Source organism: Salvelinus alpinus, chromosome 5, assembly GCF_045679555.1.
Source record: "Salvelinus alpinus chromosome 5, SLU_Salpinus.1, whole genome shotgun sequence".
NCBI lineage: Eukaryota > Metazoa > Chordata > Actinopteri > Salmoniformes > Salmonidae > Salvelinus > Salvelinus alpinus.
This window is the reverse complement of record NC_092090.1, coordinates 61,015,226-61,031,781: the sequence shown is the minus strand read 5'-3', so window position 1 is coordinate 61,031,781 and position 16,556 is coordinate 61,015,226. Positions and strand designations below refer to the sequence as shown.

General features: G+C 41.6%; 1 protein-coding gene across 1 annotated transcript in view; it reads right to left on the bottom strand.

Moving 5' to 3' along the window:
* The window catches only part of ipo11 (importin 11), a 237,265-nt gene that overhangs the window by 204,280 nt on the left and 16,429 nt on the right, over nucleotides 1-16,556 (bottom strand). The window contains exons 2-4 of the mRNA XM_071402543.1: nucleotides 13,003-13,152; nucleotides 9,223-9,323; nucleotides 6,993-7,065 (exon numbers count right to left, since the gene is read on the bottom strand). Of these exons, the coding sequence (XP_071258644.1) occupies nucleotides 6,993-7,065; nucleotides 9,223-9,323; nucleotides 13,003-13,140 (312 nt within the window). The 5' untranslated portion in view covers nucleotides 13,141-13,152. The remainder of the gene's footprint in view (nucleotides 1-6,992; nucleotides 7,066-9,222; nucleotides 9,324-13,002; nucleotides 13,153-16,556) is intronic.

Sequence of the window (16,556 nt, the reverse complement as noted above, 5' to 3'; positions counted from 1 at the left end):
TGTTTTTGATTCTCCAATAATCGGTATCGGTGTTGAAAAATCATATCATCGGCCGACCTCTAGTTTGTACTTTTTCAAGTGATTGCCTATCCAAAATCCAGTGTAAATGGTGTCAGATTGCACTGCCTAAGGCTTCCATTAGATGTCAACAGTCTTTAGAAAGTTGTTTGAGGATTCTATTGTGAAAGGGGAGCAAATAAGACCAGTCACAATAAGTGCCTCAGCTGAAAGCTATGAGTTGTTTATCGCGTGCGGCCGTAAGCACGAGCTCCGTCCCCTTTCTAATGACAAAGGAATTGTCCGGTTGAAACATTATTGAAGATTTATGATAAAAACATCCTAAAGATTGATTATATACATCGTTTGACATGTTTCTACGAATTGTAATGGAACTTTTTAGACTTTTCGTCTGGACTTCGTGCTCGCGCCTTGTGCATTTGGATTAGTGAACTAAACGCGCGAACAAAAAGGAGGTATTTGGACATAAATATGGACTTCATCGAACAAAACAAACATTTATTGTGAAACGGATTCCTGGGAGTGCATTCCGATGAAGACCATCAAAGGTAAGTTAATATTTATAACACTATTTCTGACTTTTGTTGACTCCACAACATCGAATTGTTCAGTTCTAATGTTGTCATTGTCTTTTGTTTTGTTTTTTTGAGACAAGTTATTCTGGGGTTTTTGGGTATTCATTGCTTTTCCACTCTATGCTCTAATGACAGGGTTGTATAACGGGAGTGCTCAGGGTGGCCGAAATAATATGATCAGGTACATTTCGTGGAACATCAAAGGGGCTAACAACCCTGTGAAGCGTAAGAGGGTGCTGACACACTTAAAGGGTTTGAACGCAAATGTTGCATTTCTACAAGAGACTCACTTGAGGACTGGTGAGCACTTTAGGATGCGTAGGGACTGGGTTGGACAAGCATTCCACTCTAACTTTCATAGTAAATCAAGAGGTGCTGCCATTTTGGTTGATAAATCTACTCGTTTTGTAGCTTCTGAGGTTATTGCTGATCCTAAGGGACGATACGTCATAGTAACCGGTAAACTGTTTTCTACCCCTCTTGTTTTGGCTCGTCTGTATGCTCCCACTTGGGATGACACAAGTTTAATTTCTTCCTTATCTGCTATACCCAATTTTGATTCCCATTTGTTGATTTTAGGGGGGATTTCAACTGTACAATGTCACCAGTTCTTGACAAGTCCTCACAAAGAACTACAGGCCTATATACAGTGAGGGAAAAAAGTATTTGATCCCCTGCTGATTTTGTACGTTTGCCCACTGACAAAGAAATGATCAGTCTGTAATTTTAATGGTAGGTTTATTTGAACAGTGAGAGACAGAATATCAACAAAAATATCCAGAAAAACGCATGTCAAAAATGTTATAAATTGATTTGCATTTTAATGAGGGAAATAAGTATTTGACCCCCTCTGCAAAACATTACTTAGTACGTGGTGGCAAAACCCTTGTTGGCAATCACAGAGGTCAGATGTTTCTTGTAGTTGGCCACCAGGTTTGCACACATCTCAGGAGGGATTTTGTCCCACTCCTCTTTGCAGATCTTCTTCAAGTCATTAAGGTTTCGAGGCTGACATTTGGCAACTCGAACCTTCAGCTCCCTCCACAGATTTTCTATGGGATTAAGGTCTGGAGACTGGCTAGGCCACTCCAGGACCTTAATGTGCTTTTTCTTGAGCCACTCCTTTGTTGCCTTGGCCGTGTGTTTTGGGTCATTGACGTGCTGGAATACCCATCCACGACACATTTTCAATACCCTGGCTGAGGGAAGGAGGTTTTCACCCAAGATTTGACGGTACATGGCCCTGTCCATCGTCCCTTTGATGCGGTGAAGTTGTCCTGTCCCCTTAGCAGAAAAACACCCCCAAAGCATAATGTTTCCACCTCCATGTTTGACGGTGAGGATGGTTTCTTGGGGTCATAGGCAGCATTCCTCCTCCTCCAAACACGGCAAGTTGAGTTGATGCCAAAGAACTCCATTTTGGTCTCATCTGACCACAACACGTTCACCCAGTTGTACTCTGAATCATTCAGATGTTCATTGGCAAACTTCAGACGGGCATGTATATGTGCTTTCTTGAGCAGGGGGACCTTGCGGACGCTGCAGGATTTCAGTCCTTCACGGCGTAGTGTGTTACCAATTGTTTTCTTGGTGACTATGGTCCCAGCTGCCTTGAGATCATTGACAAGATCCTCCTGTGTAGTTCTGGGCTGATTCCTCACCGTTCTCATGATCATTGCAACTCCACGAGGTGAGATCTTGCATGGAGTCCCAGGCCGAGGGAGTTTGACAGTTATTTTGTGTTTCTTCCATTTGCGAATAATCGCACCAACTGTTGTCACCTTCTCACCAAGCTGCTTGGCAATGGTCTTGTAGCCCATTCCAGCCTTGTGTAGATCTACAATCTTGTCCCTGACATCCTTGGAGAGCTCTTTGGTCTTGGCCATGGTGGAGAGTTTGGAATCTGATTGATTGATTGCTTCTGTGGACAGGTGTCTTTTATACAGGTAACAAACTGAAATTAGGAGCACTCCCTTTAACAGTGTGCTCCTAATCTCAGCTCGTTACCTGTATGAAAGACACCTGGGAGCCAGAAATCTTTCTGATTGAGAGGGGGTCAAATACTTATTTCCCTCATTAAAATGCAAATCAATTTATAACATTTTTGACATGCGTTTTTCTGGATATTTTTGTGGTTATTCTGTCTCTCACTGTTCAAATAAACCTACCATTAAAAGTATAGACTGATCAATTCTTTGTCAGTGGGTAAACGTACAAAATCAGCAGGGGATCAAATACTTTTTTCCCTCACTGTAAATGTGCCCTACATATTCAATCTTTTCTTCAGAAATATGCTATGTGTGAGGCCTGGCGTTTCCTACACCCGACAGATAGACAGTATTCCTTTTTTTCTCATGTTCATCAAACATACTCCCACACTGATTACTTATTTTTGGACAAAAAACTTCTGCCTAGCCTTCGGAGGTGTACTTATGAGAGTATTGTTACTTCTGACCATTCACCATTAGTGCTTGAACTAGAGTTTCCCCAGCAACCTCCTGTGTTATCAATGGCGTCTTAACCCCATTTTACTCTCAGCTAAGGAGTTTGTCAATTTCATTTCTGCTGAAATCACCTTATTCCTAGAAATTAATTAAACGCCAGGTACAGTTGAAGTCGGAGGTTTACATACACTTATGTTGGAGTCATTAAAACTCGTTTTTCAGCCTCTCCATGAATTTCTTGTTAACAAACTAAAGTTTTGGCAAGTTGGTTAAGACATCTACTTTGTGCATGACAAGTCATTTTTCCAACAATTGTTGACAGACCAATTATTTCACTGTATCACAATTCCAGTGGGTCAGAAGTTTACATACACTAAGTTGACTGTGCCTTTAAACAGCTTGGAAATTTTCAGAAAATTATGTCATGGCTTTATAAGCTTCTGATAGGCTAATTGACATCATTTGAGTCAATTGGAGGTGTACCTGTGGATATATTTCAAGGCCTACCTTCAAACCCACTGCCTCTTTGCTTGACATCATGGGAAAATTAAAAGAAATCAGCCAAGACCTCAGATCCACTGGATCACCGGATCCACTGGTCCGGGGCAAAACTTGGAAAAATAATCTCTGATTTTGATGCTACATGTGTCCGATGTAAAACGGAACCAGCCACACAGTATCCTATGTTTTGGGGCCGTCACAAACTGTCTGGTTTTTGGGAATTAATATGATTAATGTGACTTGCGGATGCCTCGTTCATCTTGCCCTGTAAAACACTAAAATGTGAGCTCGTTTTGTCCTGTTTTTTATTTTGTTTATGCTTACAAAAAAAACGTTTTTTAATAAAGCATTGTAAACTTTATTTTTGGTCCAGTGGATGGTTGTTTTGTGGCCATGACTGTCTGAGTGTGAGTGGTTGCATTTCTCCACCCCTATCCCTTGTCTGTTTACAAGAACAATGGTGAGGTGTCCACTCTGTCCCTGTACTACAGATGCCCTTTAACCTTTGCAGCCTTCTGCCCGGGGTGTTTAACTTGTCTAAAATACGGTATCTTCATAGCTAATCTTTTTTATTTGTACTTTTTCTAGTTGAGTATATTATTTATATTGTTTTGTGTTGTCTGGTGTGTGAAACTGAATAAACAGAGTAAAACAAAAATAAGTTCCTTGGTGTCCACATCATTAAGGACCTATCATGGTCTACACATACCAACAAAGTTGTGTAGAGTGCACGACAAAGGAGGCCTCCCCCTAAGGGGATACAGCTGCACCTTAGAGAGCATCTGGCTGCATCACCGCTTGGTATGGCAACTGTTTGGAATCTGACCGCAAGGCGATACAGAGAGTAGTGTGTACAGCTCAGTACATCACTGGGGCCAAGCTTCCTGCCATCCAGGACCTCTATACCAGGCGGTGTCAGAGGAAGGCCCTAAAAATGTGGAAAGACACCAGCCACCCAAGTCATTCACTGTTCTCTCGGCTACCGCACGGCAAGCGGTACCGATACACCAAGTCTGGAACCAACAGGACCCTGAACAGCTATTACCCCCAAGCCATAAGACTGCTAAATAGTCAACCAAATAGCTACCCGGACTATCTGCAGTTACCCTTTTTTACCTCGTACCCCTGCAGATCGACTCGGTACTGGTACCCCGTGCACAGTATTCAGACTCCTTGACTTTTCCACATTTTTGTTAAGTAACGTTATTCTAAAATGTACAATTTTTTTTTTTTCCCCATATCCACCTACACACAATAGCCCATAATGACAAAGTAAAGACAAAAATAAATATCACATTTACATAAGTATTCAGACCCTTTACTCAGTACTTTGTTGAAGCACCTTTGGCAGCGATTACAGCCGAGTCTTCTTGGGTATGACGCTACAATCTTGGCACACCTGTATTTGGGGAGTTTCTCTCATTCCTCTCTGCAGATCCTCTCAAGCTCTGTCAGGTTAGATAGGGAGCGTTGCTACACAGCTATTTTCAGGTCTCTCCAGAAATGTTTGATCGGGTTCAAGTCGGGGATCTGGCTGGGCCAGGAGACTTGTCCCAAAGCCACTCCTGCGTTGTCTTGGCTTTGTGATTAGGGTGATTGTCCTGTTGGAAGGTGAACTTCACCCCAGTCGGAAGTCCTGAGCGCTCTGGAGCAGGTTTTCATCAAGGATCTCTCTGTACTTTGCTCGATCCTGACTGGTCTCCCAGTCCCTGCCGCTGAAAAACATCCCCCACAGCATGAGGCTGCCACCACCATGCTTCACTGAAGGGATGGTGCCAGGTTTGCTGCAGACGTGACACTTGCCATTCAGGACAAAGAGTTCAATCTTGGTTTTATTGTTTCTCATGGTCAGAGTCCTTTGGGTGCCTTTTGGCAAACTCCAAGCGCGCTGTCATGTGCCTTTTACTGAGGATTTGCTTCCGTCTGGCTACTCTACCATAAAGGCCTGATTTGGTGGAGTGCTGCAGAGATGGGAGAATCTTCCAGAAGGACAACCATCTCCACAGAGGAACTCTGAAGCTCTGTTAGAGTGAGGATCAGGTTCTTGGTCACCTCCACGACCAAGGCCCTTCTCCCCAGATTTCTCAGTTTGGCTGTGTGGCCAGCTCTAGGAGGAGTCTTGGTGGTTCCAAACTTCTTCCATTTAAGAATGGCCACTGTGTTCTTGGGGCCCTTCAATGCTATAGACATTTTTTGGCACCCTTCCCCAGATCTGTGCATCAACACAATCCTGTCTCTGAGCTCGACGGACAATTACTTTAACCTCATGACTGTTTTGCTCAAACATCCCCTGTAAACTTTGACCTTATATAGACAGGTGTGTGCATTTCCAAATTGTGTCCAATCAATTGAATTTACCACAGGTGGACTCCAATCAAGTTGTAGAAACATCTCAAGGATGATCAATGGAAACAGGATGCACCTGAGCTGAATTTTTATTAATAGCAAAGGGTCTGAATATTTATGTAAATAATGTATATTTTTTATGTGTAATACAGTTGGGAAAATGTTTTTGTTTTTTTACTGTTTTCACTCATTATGTGGTATTGTGTTTAGATTGCTGATTTTAGAATTAAGCTGTAACGTAAGAAAATGTGGAAAAAGTCAAGGGGTCTGAATACTTTCCGAAGGCACTGTATATAGCCAAGTAATCGTATTCATTATTACTTTTATTATTACGTGTTATTACTTTCCTATTATTTCTCTATTTCCTTTCTCTCTGCGTTGTTGGGAAGAGCCCGTAAGGAAGCATTTCATCTGTTGTTTACGAAGCATGCGAGAAATAACATTTGATATCTTGCTAGGGACCGAAGATGGGCCAATAAGCTTCTGTAAGAAGTGTCACTCCACTGACTGCACAGATGGCAATAAAGATGAATCATATTTGTATGTGTGTGTGAAGATAATTGGTGTGATCGGGCAAAACTCACTTATCTGCATTACAGTCATAGCAGAGGGAGAACAGGGACATTGATCAAGATGCATTATGGCAAGCTGAGTGTTCTCTTCATTTTGAATTTTTGCTTGTGCATGCATGCAGCACACTCTCGCTGAGGCATTTGGTGGTGATGTGTGATAAGGTAAGGTTACACTATATGCAGCCTTAGGGGGGAGATTAACTCTAGACCACACACACATCATTGGATCACAGCAGATTGCTGACGGAGTCAACCTCCTTTCCAGAGGGGTGACAGAGAGAGGAAGAGACAGGTGAGACACAAGGGGCTAGAATGGCTGAAATGCTCTCCATTTGGAGACAGACAGCCACTGCTACTAGTAGAGGTATCCCTAGGTAGGGGTCTCTGTAGAAGTATGGCCACTTCTCCAAGACAGAGCCAAATGGACATACTGGAAAGCTGTTTGGGAGTGTTCTACTTCGTGATGGTGGTCGATGAAATGATGCCCCGAAAGGGACGAGTCATTGGTTGACAGCTCACGCAAAAAAATGACTGACCTGGTTGACGGGCTCGTTGAAGTTGGTGATCAGGCCAGCTCGCAGCGACGTCTTCTCCTCTTCTGACAGAGCACTGGACGGACACACACACACACACAGAACTAGGTTACAATAAGGTTACAAAATAATGCCAAACATCAACGCAAACATCTTTTCAATACTCAATTTCCATTTTGAATTAGATGACTGCTTCAAATGTGTTATCAGAAACGCTCTCCACTCTAATGGAATTGTTTGAGGCCTCAATATGCTAGAGGAAAGGACGGGGGAGGCACATTAACCGTGTGCAATTCCTGTCAAATATCACCATCTGCTTCTTTAGTGAGGCGGTCAGCGAGAATGACCCTCGTATTATTACATTTCCACACCCTTCCATTTGAGAGGGAGAGGAAAGCCATGGCATTATCAACTGCCTGACACAGCACCCAGCTGATATCCTGTGAGAGACGCCTTCTGCTTTGAATCCAATTTCCCCAGGGAGAGAGCTAGCGCCAACGCGCAGGCTTTAATATAGAGGGCTGATACGACATGAAGATGACAGAGAGCAGCAGTGAGGGATAGCTCCGTCCCTGTATGAAGCTATTGTATACACTGTCCCGGGCTAACACTAGAACTGCTAAAGCAGTCATTTTGACTGCTCAAACATTTCTAAAATGTAAAGTCATGCCACCCTCCGTTCTTGACTTTTCCTAAATAAGTCCATATAACACTGTCTTTGTTAGAATCTTAAATATCACAAACAAAACTGGAGTTTTAACCAGTTTTAGGAGGGCATGTCATTTTTTGAATGGTTTTCCCCCGTTGCCCCTACTTCTCCACACATTTGAAAGTGCAGTACCCAGCTGATGATCACCTTGATAATTAACTCAAAACTGAAACTAATTTCACACATAACAGATTAAATAAATTAAGTAAGGTACGATGGGGAGAATGGATGAGTTGAGTGAGGGGAAGCGAACTATGCATAATTATGTAATCACCAATTGTGAATGAAGAACAGGACAGGCCATTCTATTGTATTGATCTGTTCTAATTATAATCTCAAAAAACGGTATGTACCCTATATCAGTCCACAGAATGTGTTTTTTGGTTTTTACATATAGCCTACAGTAACAAACTAATGAAAATGCTATTGTGTTATTCGTTTATAAAAACGGTATTCTAATTTTACCCATGGCCTTCATAAAACACCAATTTATAATCTTTTCAATAGCATATATGAAATGTATTAATTACACGTACAGAATATTGCAGTCAGAATGACTGCTCATTAGATTGAAGGAGGTCCCTCGAGGCCCAGCGGTTCTATTGTTAGAGGAAGCGGGAGAGAGAGAGAGGGGAGGGAATCATGGAGAGGTACGAATGTTAAGAAGAGTGAGGAAGGGAAGGTGGCAGCGGTGGATGAGAAAATAGGAATTAAAGCAGGAGATGAGACACAGAAGAGAGAGGGAATTAAGTGAAGTGTAATGGGAAGAGGGACAGAGAAAGAGGGAAGAGTTGCCACATCCCATACAAAGTAGCAGAGATCCTAACCCCGGTAGAAGTTTGTGCGACAAGCCCGCAGATAGCTTCCCCCAGTAAATTGGGCAACGTCTGTAGGCACTGGGTGCATTAAGCGCAAAGCAATGGCCAGGAGTTCATTGCACCTTCCACAGCAAGCAGAGGTGACAACGGCTCTGTTCGACAAATGACAATGAAGTACCCACACCTACAAAAGAAAAGAAGGGGGGACTTTGGAAGGAGAGCACAAGGGGTGAGAGGTAAAAATCTAAAGAATGGCTGGAGGATTGCAGAGGCAGAACTGATTGTCTTTGAGGTGAGGTGGTTAAAAACAGTCTTTGTTCTGTGGACCTGTAGGTGAACTTGAAACATTAAGCTAGTCAGCAATCCCATAGGTGTGAATGGACAATACCATCCCATAGGTTGTGTCTGTACAATACTATCAGTATGGCCTACACTAGATGGATGTAAGAGAATGGCGCCAATGAATAACAATGTGAGCTCACAAAATACACACAGCTGAGCCCAATCATTTTGCAGAACTCGCCATTAATACTGAAACATGATGATGGGAGAGGTGTAACAGGTGTGGGAAGATATTTTTTTAATCGTAAAAAGGCGAGATGAGAGAGAAGACGAGACAGAACCATAAGGAAAGTGAAAAGAATGGCGAGAAGAATGGAAAGAAGCAAGAGAAGAAGAAGAGGGAAGTAAAAGAGAGATGGCTTACTTTGGTGCGACTCTCCTCCAGTACCTGTCGATGCCATTTTTGAAGTAGAGCACAGCAAGCCATCGGACGTTAACATCCAACATGTGGTTGTTGAAGATATTCTAGAGGACAGAAAACACAGGGCAGCGTTTAAATAACTTACTAGGTGGGAAGAATCAATATTATTTAAACCACTGTGATAATGTCCTTTGCTGCAGCTGGAATTGAATTTCACATCTATCCAAGGAGTCGTTTCAGAAACTACACAAAGTGCTTACATTCTTGGGTTAGGGTCTGGTTTGGAATTGGGCCTTCTTATGGGACGGTAGCGTCCCACCTGGCCAACATCCGGTGAAATTGCAGAGCGCCAAATTCAAAATACTGAAATACTCATAATAAACATTCATAAAATATACAAGTGTTATACATCGGCTTAAAGTTTCCCTTCTTGTTAATCCAGCCGCTTTGTCAAGATTCCAAAAAGGCTTTACGGCGAAAGCATACCATGCGATTATCTGCGGACAGTGCCCCGCTTACAAAAGCATACAAACATTTTACAACCAAGTAAAGGAATTACAAAAGTCAGAAACAGCGATAAAATTAATCACTTACCTTTGATGATCTGCATATGTTAGCAGTCACAAGAGTCCATGTTACACATTAAATGTTTGTTTTGTTCGATAAAGTCCCTCTTTATGTCCCCAAAACTCAGTTTTGTTGGCGCGTTTGTTCAGTAATCCACTGGCTCAAAGGCGGTCACGACATGCAGATGAAAACATTCTAATAGTACCTGTAAAGTTCGTCGAAACATGTCAAACGATGTTTATAATTAATCCTCAGGTTGTCTATTGTCTAAATAATTGATCATATTTCAACCGGACAATAGCGTCTTCAATAGAAAAGAAAAACAACGAAAGGTGCGCAATCAGTCACTCGCTCAAAATAGCTCTGGTTCATTTAGAGTCCACTGAAAGAATGTTCTCATTCTTCCTCGTTTTTCAGAATACAAGCCTGAAACAATGTCTAAAGACTGTTGACATCTAGTGGAAACCATAGGAACTGGAATTTGGGTCCTATCCAAATACATACTGTATAGGCATTCAATAGAAAAGTACCCACATCAAAAATATCCCACTTCCTGGACGGATTTTCCTCAGGTTTTCGCCTGCCATATCAGTTCTGTTATAGTCACAGACATTATTTTAACAGTTTTGGAAACTTTAGAGTGTTTTCTATCCAATACTACCATGCATATGCTAGCTTCTGGGCCTGAGTAACAGGCAGTTTACTTTGGGCACGTTTGTCATCCAAACTTCAAAATACTGCCCCCTACCCAAGAGAGGTTAACAAAGCCACACTGGCTGGCTGCTTATCTTAGCTGTCCTACAAGGATTTTTTGAGTGACAGAGCGAGAACCCAAACTTTGGGCTCATTAAAAAAGATGTACCAGCACCCGAGGTGAGTTCGGCGGAGGTGGGGGTGCATGAGAGGGGCATGCTGGGAGCTCGCAGTCTGGAGTACGCACCTGGCGCCAGACTGAGACAATCACAGCAGAGTGCTGCCACACTCCACTGTACACACACACACTTCTCTCAGCAGGAGAACTGAAGGGTGAAGCTGCGTTGAGTAGCGAACCACAGGGGTGAGTGGGGGCAGAGTACAACAATGTTCTCTGTTATTAACTCAGTCCTGACTGTCTGAATACAGCAGAGAGTTCTAGGCTCAGAGCTGATTCAAACGGTGTTGTTCTGTGGGTAGAAAAAGCAGAACCTGGCAGTGCAGCCTCAGTTGGGTGGCTGATGTGGGTAGGGTTGCAAAGGGAGGGTATATTACTGGAAACTTTCAAAAGTTTACCATTAAACTACCAGAATTTTGCCATCTTTCAAGGATTTTACGTAATCTATCACAAAATATCCAGTGGCCCCTTTGGGAACTTCAGTCTATCACAGGTGTCTGTAATAATCTCTGGCCCTCTGTGTGGCCTCATCACATGTAAAATATATGAAATATGATGATTTTAAAATAAATACAAAGCCGTAAAAAAACATTAACCTAAATATAAACCATCAACTTAGTGAATACAAATGTATTTTTTGTGTTTTTTTTTTTACTATGTCAATATGTATTCGCTGTCAATGTTTTGTCATTGTCATTTTTGTGAAAAAAGTCACGTTGGAAGAGTTCATTGAAAATAATGCCTTTGTTGATTAGATGCTTTTTAAATGAATTAGGCTATTTTCTCTTGAACCATAAGGTCATGGACAAAGATATAGTGCATTCGGAGAAAGACTCAAGGCTGTAATCGCTGCCAAAGGTGATTCGACAAAGTACTGAGTAAAGGGTCTGAATACTTATGCAAATGTTAGAGCAAATTTATTAAACAAAATAAAAACAAAAAAATGTCTAAAAACCTGTTTTTCTTTGCCATTATGGGGTATTGTATGTAGATTGATGAGGGGAAAAAACTATTTAATCAATTTCAGAATAATGCTGTTACGTAACAAAATGTGGAAAAAGTCAAGAGGTCTGAATACTTTCCCAATGCACTGTAAAATGTATACTATGTATGAAAAGAAAAAATAGTTATTCAAGTATAAATTACTAACGTTTTTATTTTATATTTAACCTTTATTTAACTAGATAAGTCAGTTAAGAACAAATTAATATTTACAATGACGGCCTACCCCGGCCAAACCCTAACGACGCTGGGCCAATTGTGCACCGCCCTATGGGACTCCCAATCACGGCCGGTTGTGATACAGCCTGGAATCGAACCAGGGTCTGTAGTGACACCTCTAGAACAGATGCAGTGCCTTACACCGCTGCGCCACTCGGGAGCCCACGTTAAAACAGATTGCCATATATTTTCTGTTGTTTTGAAAAATTACTGAAGATTCTGGAAACGTTGGTAAATTACCGGTAGCATTGCAACCCTAGGAGTGGCTAACAACCACCTACTGTAACAAGGTATTGGATAGCTGATGGATAGAGATCAACAAAGACCATCTACAGTACACTGACTGAATGAGGAGAGATGGTGAGGAGGATGGGACAGATTAGATTTCTTTACAGCCTCTGTGGAGTATCACACACACACAGTATCCTGCTACTATGGTTTACCCCATGGCTCTAACAGCAGCACAGTGACACATCAACCTGGGCTAGACTGGGGCATTGTGTGTGTAACCTAATGGTCTATCATTTATGACAGGGACTAATGCAATGTGACAATGGGATAATGACAGTCAAGGTTAGTGTACAGCTGAGCACCAGTGAGCATCCCATCTATTTCTCTGTCACTATCTCTACCATTCCTGTTAATTTTTTAAAACTTTTTAATTTTATTATTGTAGTGAGGGTGGGGTGATTTGTTAGTAGTGATTCTAAATCAGAGCAAAAAACTGCCCACAGATATTCTTTATGGAAACCACACAAGCTGATCGCCACTGCCGTTGTTGTTGTTTCTCCTGCTGTTGTTGTTATTATTGATATCCAGCCTTCTCTGACATTTGAGAACCCAGTTGCATATAGTATCACATCACCACAGCTTTGCATAAATCAAGATGATCCAAAACCACAAGAGAAGCATATTGGGCCCACAGAAGGCCTACCTTTTAAAAATGTCTGCATAAATTGACCCAAACCTTTCTAGGCCATAACCTATCCATTGTGTAATAATTAGGGGAACAAACTTAACTTGAGGAACTCAAAGCTTTGCACAAATCAATGGATGATGTGTGGTAAGCTCCAGTATAGACGTTGGTGCCTGTGTTTGCCTGTGTGTGTGTGTGTTAGACATACCAGCAGTACAGAATAGAAGCCAGGTTGTGTCTCCCACTGTCGTAGCTGCTCCTCAGCAGGCTTCAGTAGAGCGGTATCCTGACTGGTGGCCTGGGTCAGAGCCTGTAGGACCACCGAGCTGGCACTCTCCATATCCATACCTAGAGACACCTGGGGGTTAGAGAGCGAGAGAGAGAGAGAGGACGGGGGTGGAACAGAAGGGGGAGAGGAGAATGAAAGGGAGAGGGGATGGAGACAGAGGGTGAAGAAGAGGGTGAGAGGAGGGGAGAGAGAGAGAGAGACAGAGAGAGAGAGAGAGAGACAGAGAGAGAGAGAGAGAGACAGAGAGAGAGAGAGAGAGACAGAGAGAGAGAGAGACAGACAGAGAGAGAGAGACAGACAGAGAGAGAGAGACAGACAGAGAGAGAGACAGACAGAGAGAGAGACAGACAGAGAGACAGACAGAGAGAGAGACAGACAGAGAGAGAGACAGACAGAGAGAGAGAGACAGAGAGAGAGACAAAGAGAGAGAGAGAGAGAGAGAGACAGAGACAGAGACAGAGACAGAGACAGAGAGAGAGAGAGAGAGAGAGAGAGAGAGAGAGAGAGAGAGAGAGAGAGAGAGAGAGAGAGAGAGAGAGAGAGAGAGAGAGAGAGAGAGAAGCAGAAAGAGTGAGAAGGGTTCAGCACCACCTTCCCATAACAGGAATATGGAAATGATTAAACTTCAGTAGAAGGCACAAGGCAGACATTATGCCTGCACAAATAGACAAATAAACCAAGGAGGTCTTTACATGCCTCTTCATCCCACCCCTCCTTCCATCATCATGGTCCTCTCTCGCTCTATAACAGATCACACTGTAAGTAAAATCACTCAGAGGCTAGAATGGTAGTCCCAATGACGCAGACAGGCACAGCCAATGACGCAGGCAGGCACAGCCTGACACAGCAGAGCAACACACCTGGTCCTCATGCAGACAGCACCCTCTGCGACTTTGACGGAAATCATTCTATCCTACAGTCGAAACTGCCTGACTTGTAAATTTCAAGAAGGGAGACCCGAGTCAATCTATCTCCAATGTTACTCAGAAGAACTAACAATGATAATCCCTGAAGAAATAGGCTATACAGCTCTCTGTCTGTACGGCATGACTTTCCAATTATTTCTCAGCATTGCCTGAAATAACTTTAAATGTTTCATGTAGTGTTATTTTACTACCCATTTGATAACGTCTACATCCCAGCAGATCTGGTTGTTTTTATCAAAATGTCAAAAAACTAAAATCTGCTTTACCCAACTGTGTGGAGACCGAAGGGGCCCCCAGTGTTATGTAAGCCTGAGACCAGGTTTGATCATTTATAAGTCTAAATTGAATTAATGATGATAGACACACAGGAAGTTTCTCTCGTTACATAGAGGCCCAAACCAGTTTTTGATTCAAAACACAATGATGAGTTCTATAACCAGTAATAAACCTAATGGCACAATGAAAAATAGCATCTAGTGGTTTAAGTGTAGATGCTGCTGCATGCATATAGATAATATCCCCATAATCTAAAATAAACGTAAAAATGGCGTGGACAATTTCCTTCCTATTAACAGAAGTCAGACCTTGAACTTAAACTTCTGTACCAGCTCAGTAACATGACAGTTTGTCATCAAGCCAGATACCAAGATATTTGTAGGATGGAAGGAAGTCAATTTGTCTAATATTCAAACTAGTCATTACAAATTCATTTAAATGTGGGTTATGGGTAGAGGTCGACCGATTAATCGGAATGGCCGATTTCAAGTTTTCATAACAATCGGAAATCGGTATTATTGGGCGCAGATTTGCCGTTTCTTTTTAACACCTTTATTTAATCTTTATTTAACAAGGCAAGTCAGTTAAGAACACATTCTTATTTTCAATGACGGCCTAGGAACGAGGCAGAACGACAGATTTTTAACCTTGTCAGCTCGGGGGATCCAATCTTGCAACGTTACAGTTAACTAGTCCAATGCTCTAACACTGATTACATTGCACTCCACGAGGAGCCTGCCTGTGCCGCGAATGCAGTAAGCTAAGGTAAATTGCTAGCTAGCATTAAACGTTTCTTATAAAAAACAATCAATCAATGACTGTCATTGCTCCAATATGTACTTAACCATAAACATCAATGCCTTTCTTAAAATCAATACACAAGTATATATTTTTAAACCTGCATATTTAGCTAAAAGAAATCCAGGTTAGCAGGCAATATTAACCAGGTGAAATTGTGTCATTTCTCTTGCGTTCATTGCACGCAGAGTCAGGGTATATGCAACCGTTTAGGCCGCCTGGCTCTTTGCGAACTAATTTGCCAGACTTTTACGTAATTATGACAACATTGAAGGTTGTGCAATTTAACAGGAATATTTAGACTCATGGATGCCACCCGTTAGATAAAATACGGAACGGAATAAACGTTTTGTTTTCGAGGTGATAGTTTCCGGATTAGTCAAAGGTATATGGTTTAGAGAGAAATAGTCGACGCGTTATAATTCCTGTAATAACTTGCGGCTGAACTTGACAGGGGTTCCTTCGTTATTTTACCGTTCATGTCTTCCATAGAGAATGTCTTGATCTACTTCAAATAAGGTCTGTGTTTCGTGCAGGCTTAAACCGCCTCGACGTTTTGATACCCGTGTAAATCTCACTAGGATAAGGTAACGTTTGTCAACATATTTTCATAAATCCACTCTACAAAAAAATTTATCTTCGCTTATATTTAGCCAATATTGATCAGAGTTATCTTGTCCTATGGATATCTACACAGTTATAACATTGGCAAGGTGGTGTAAGCCTACACGAAACACAGAACTTATTTTAAGTGAATCTAAAAATATCCTATGGAATAAATGAAGGAACCGCTTTTCAGATTTTGCTAGGTGTCATGGGAATTATGACTCGCACTTTAGTCGTCAATTCTTACCATGCCCATTATTAAAATAGGATTTCCTGCATATAGAAATTCAAGTTTTTGTTTTCATCATTCATCACAGGTAACTTAAACTCTATTTTTACTCAAACAGTTGAGAGTATTTGTCTCCTAAGCAGACTCTTCAGTATCATTGTCACTTCAGAGCTGTATGTGTGTGTATTTATGTATTATATTAAGTTAAAATAAAAGTGTTCATTGTTCATTCAGTATTGTTGCAGTTGTCATTATTACAAAAATGTGTGTGTATGATATATATATATATATTATATATATATATACAGTGAGGGAAAAAAGTATTTGATCCCCTGCTGATTTTGTACGTTTGCCCACTGACAAAGAAATGATCAGTCTATAATTTTAATGGTAGGTTTATTTGAACAGTGAGAGACAGAATAACAACAAAAAAATCCAGAAAAACGCATGTCAAAAACGTTATAAATTGATTTGCATTTTAATGAGGGAAATAAGTATTTGACCCCTCTGTAAAACATGACTTAGTACTTGGTGGCAAAACCCTTGTTGGCAATCACAGAGGTCAGATGTTTCTTGTAGTTGGCCACCAGGTTTGCACACATCTCAGGAGAGATTTTGTCCCACTCCTCTTTGCAGAT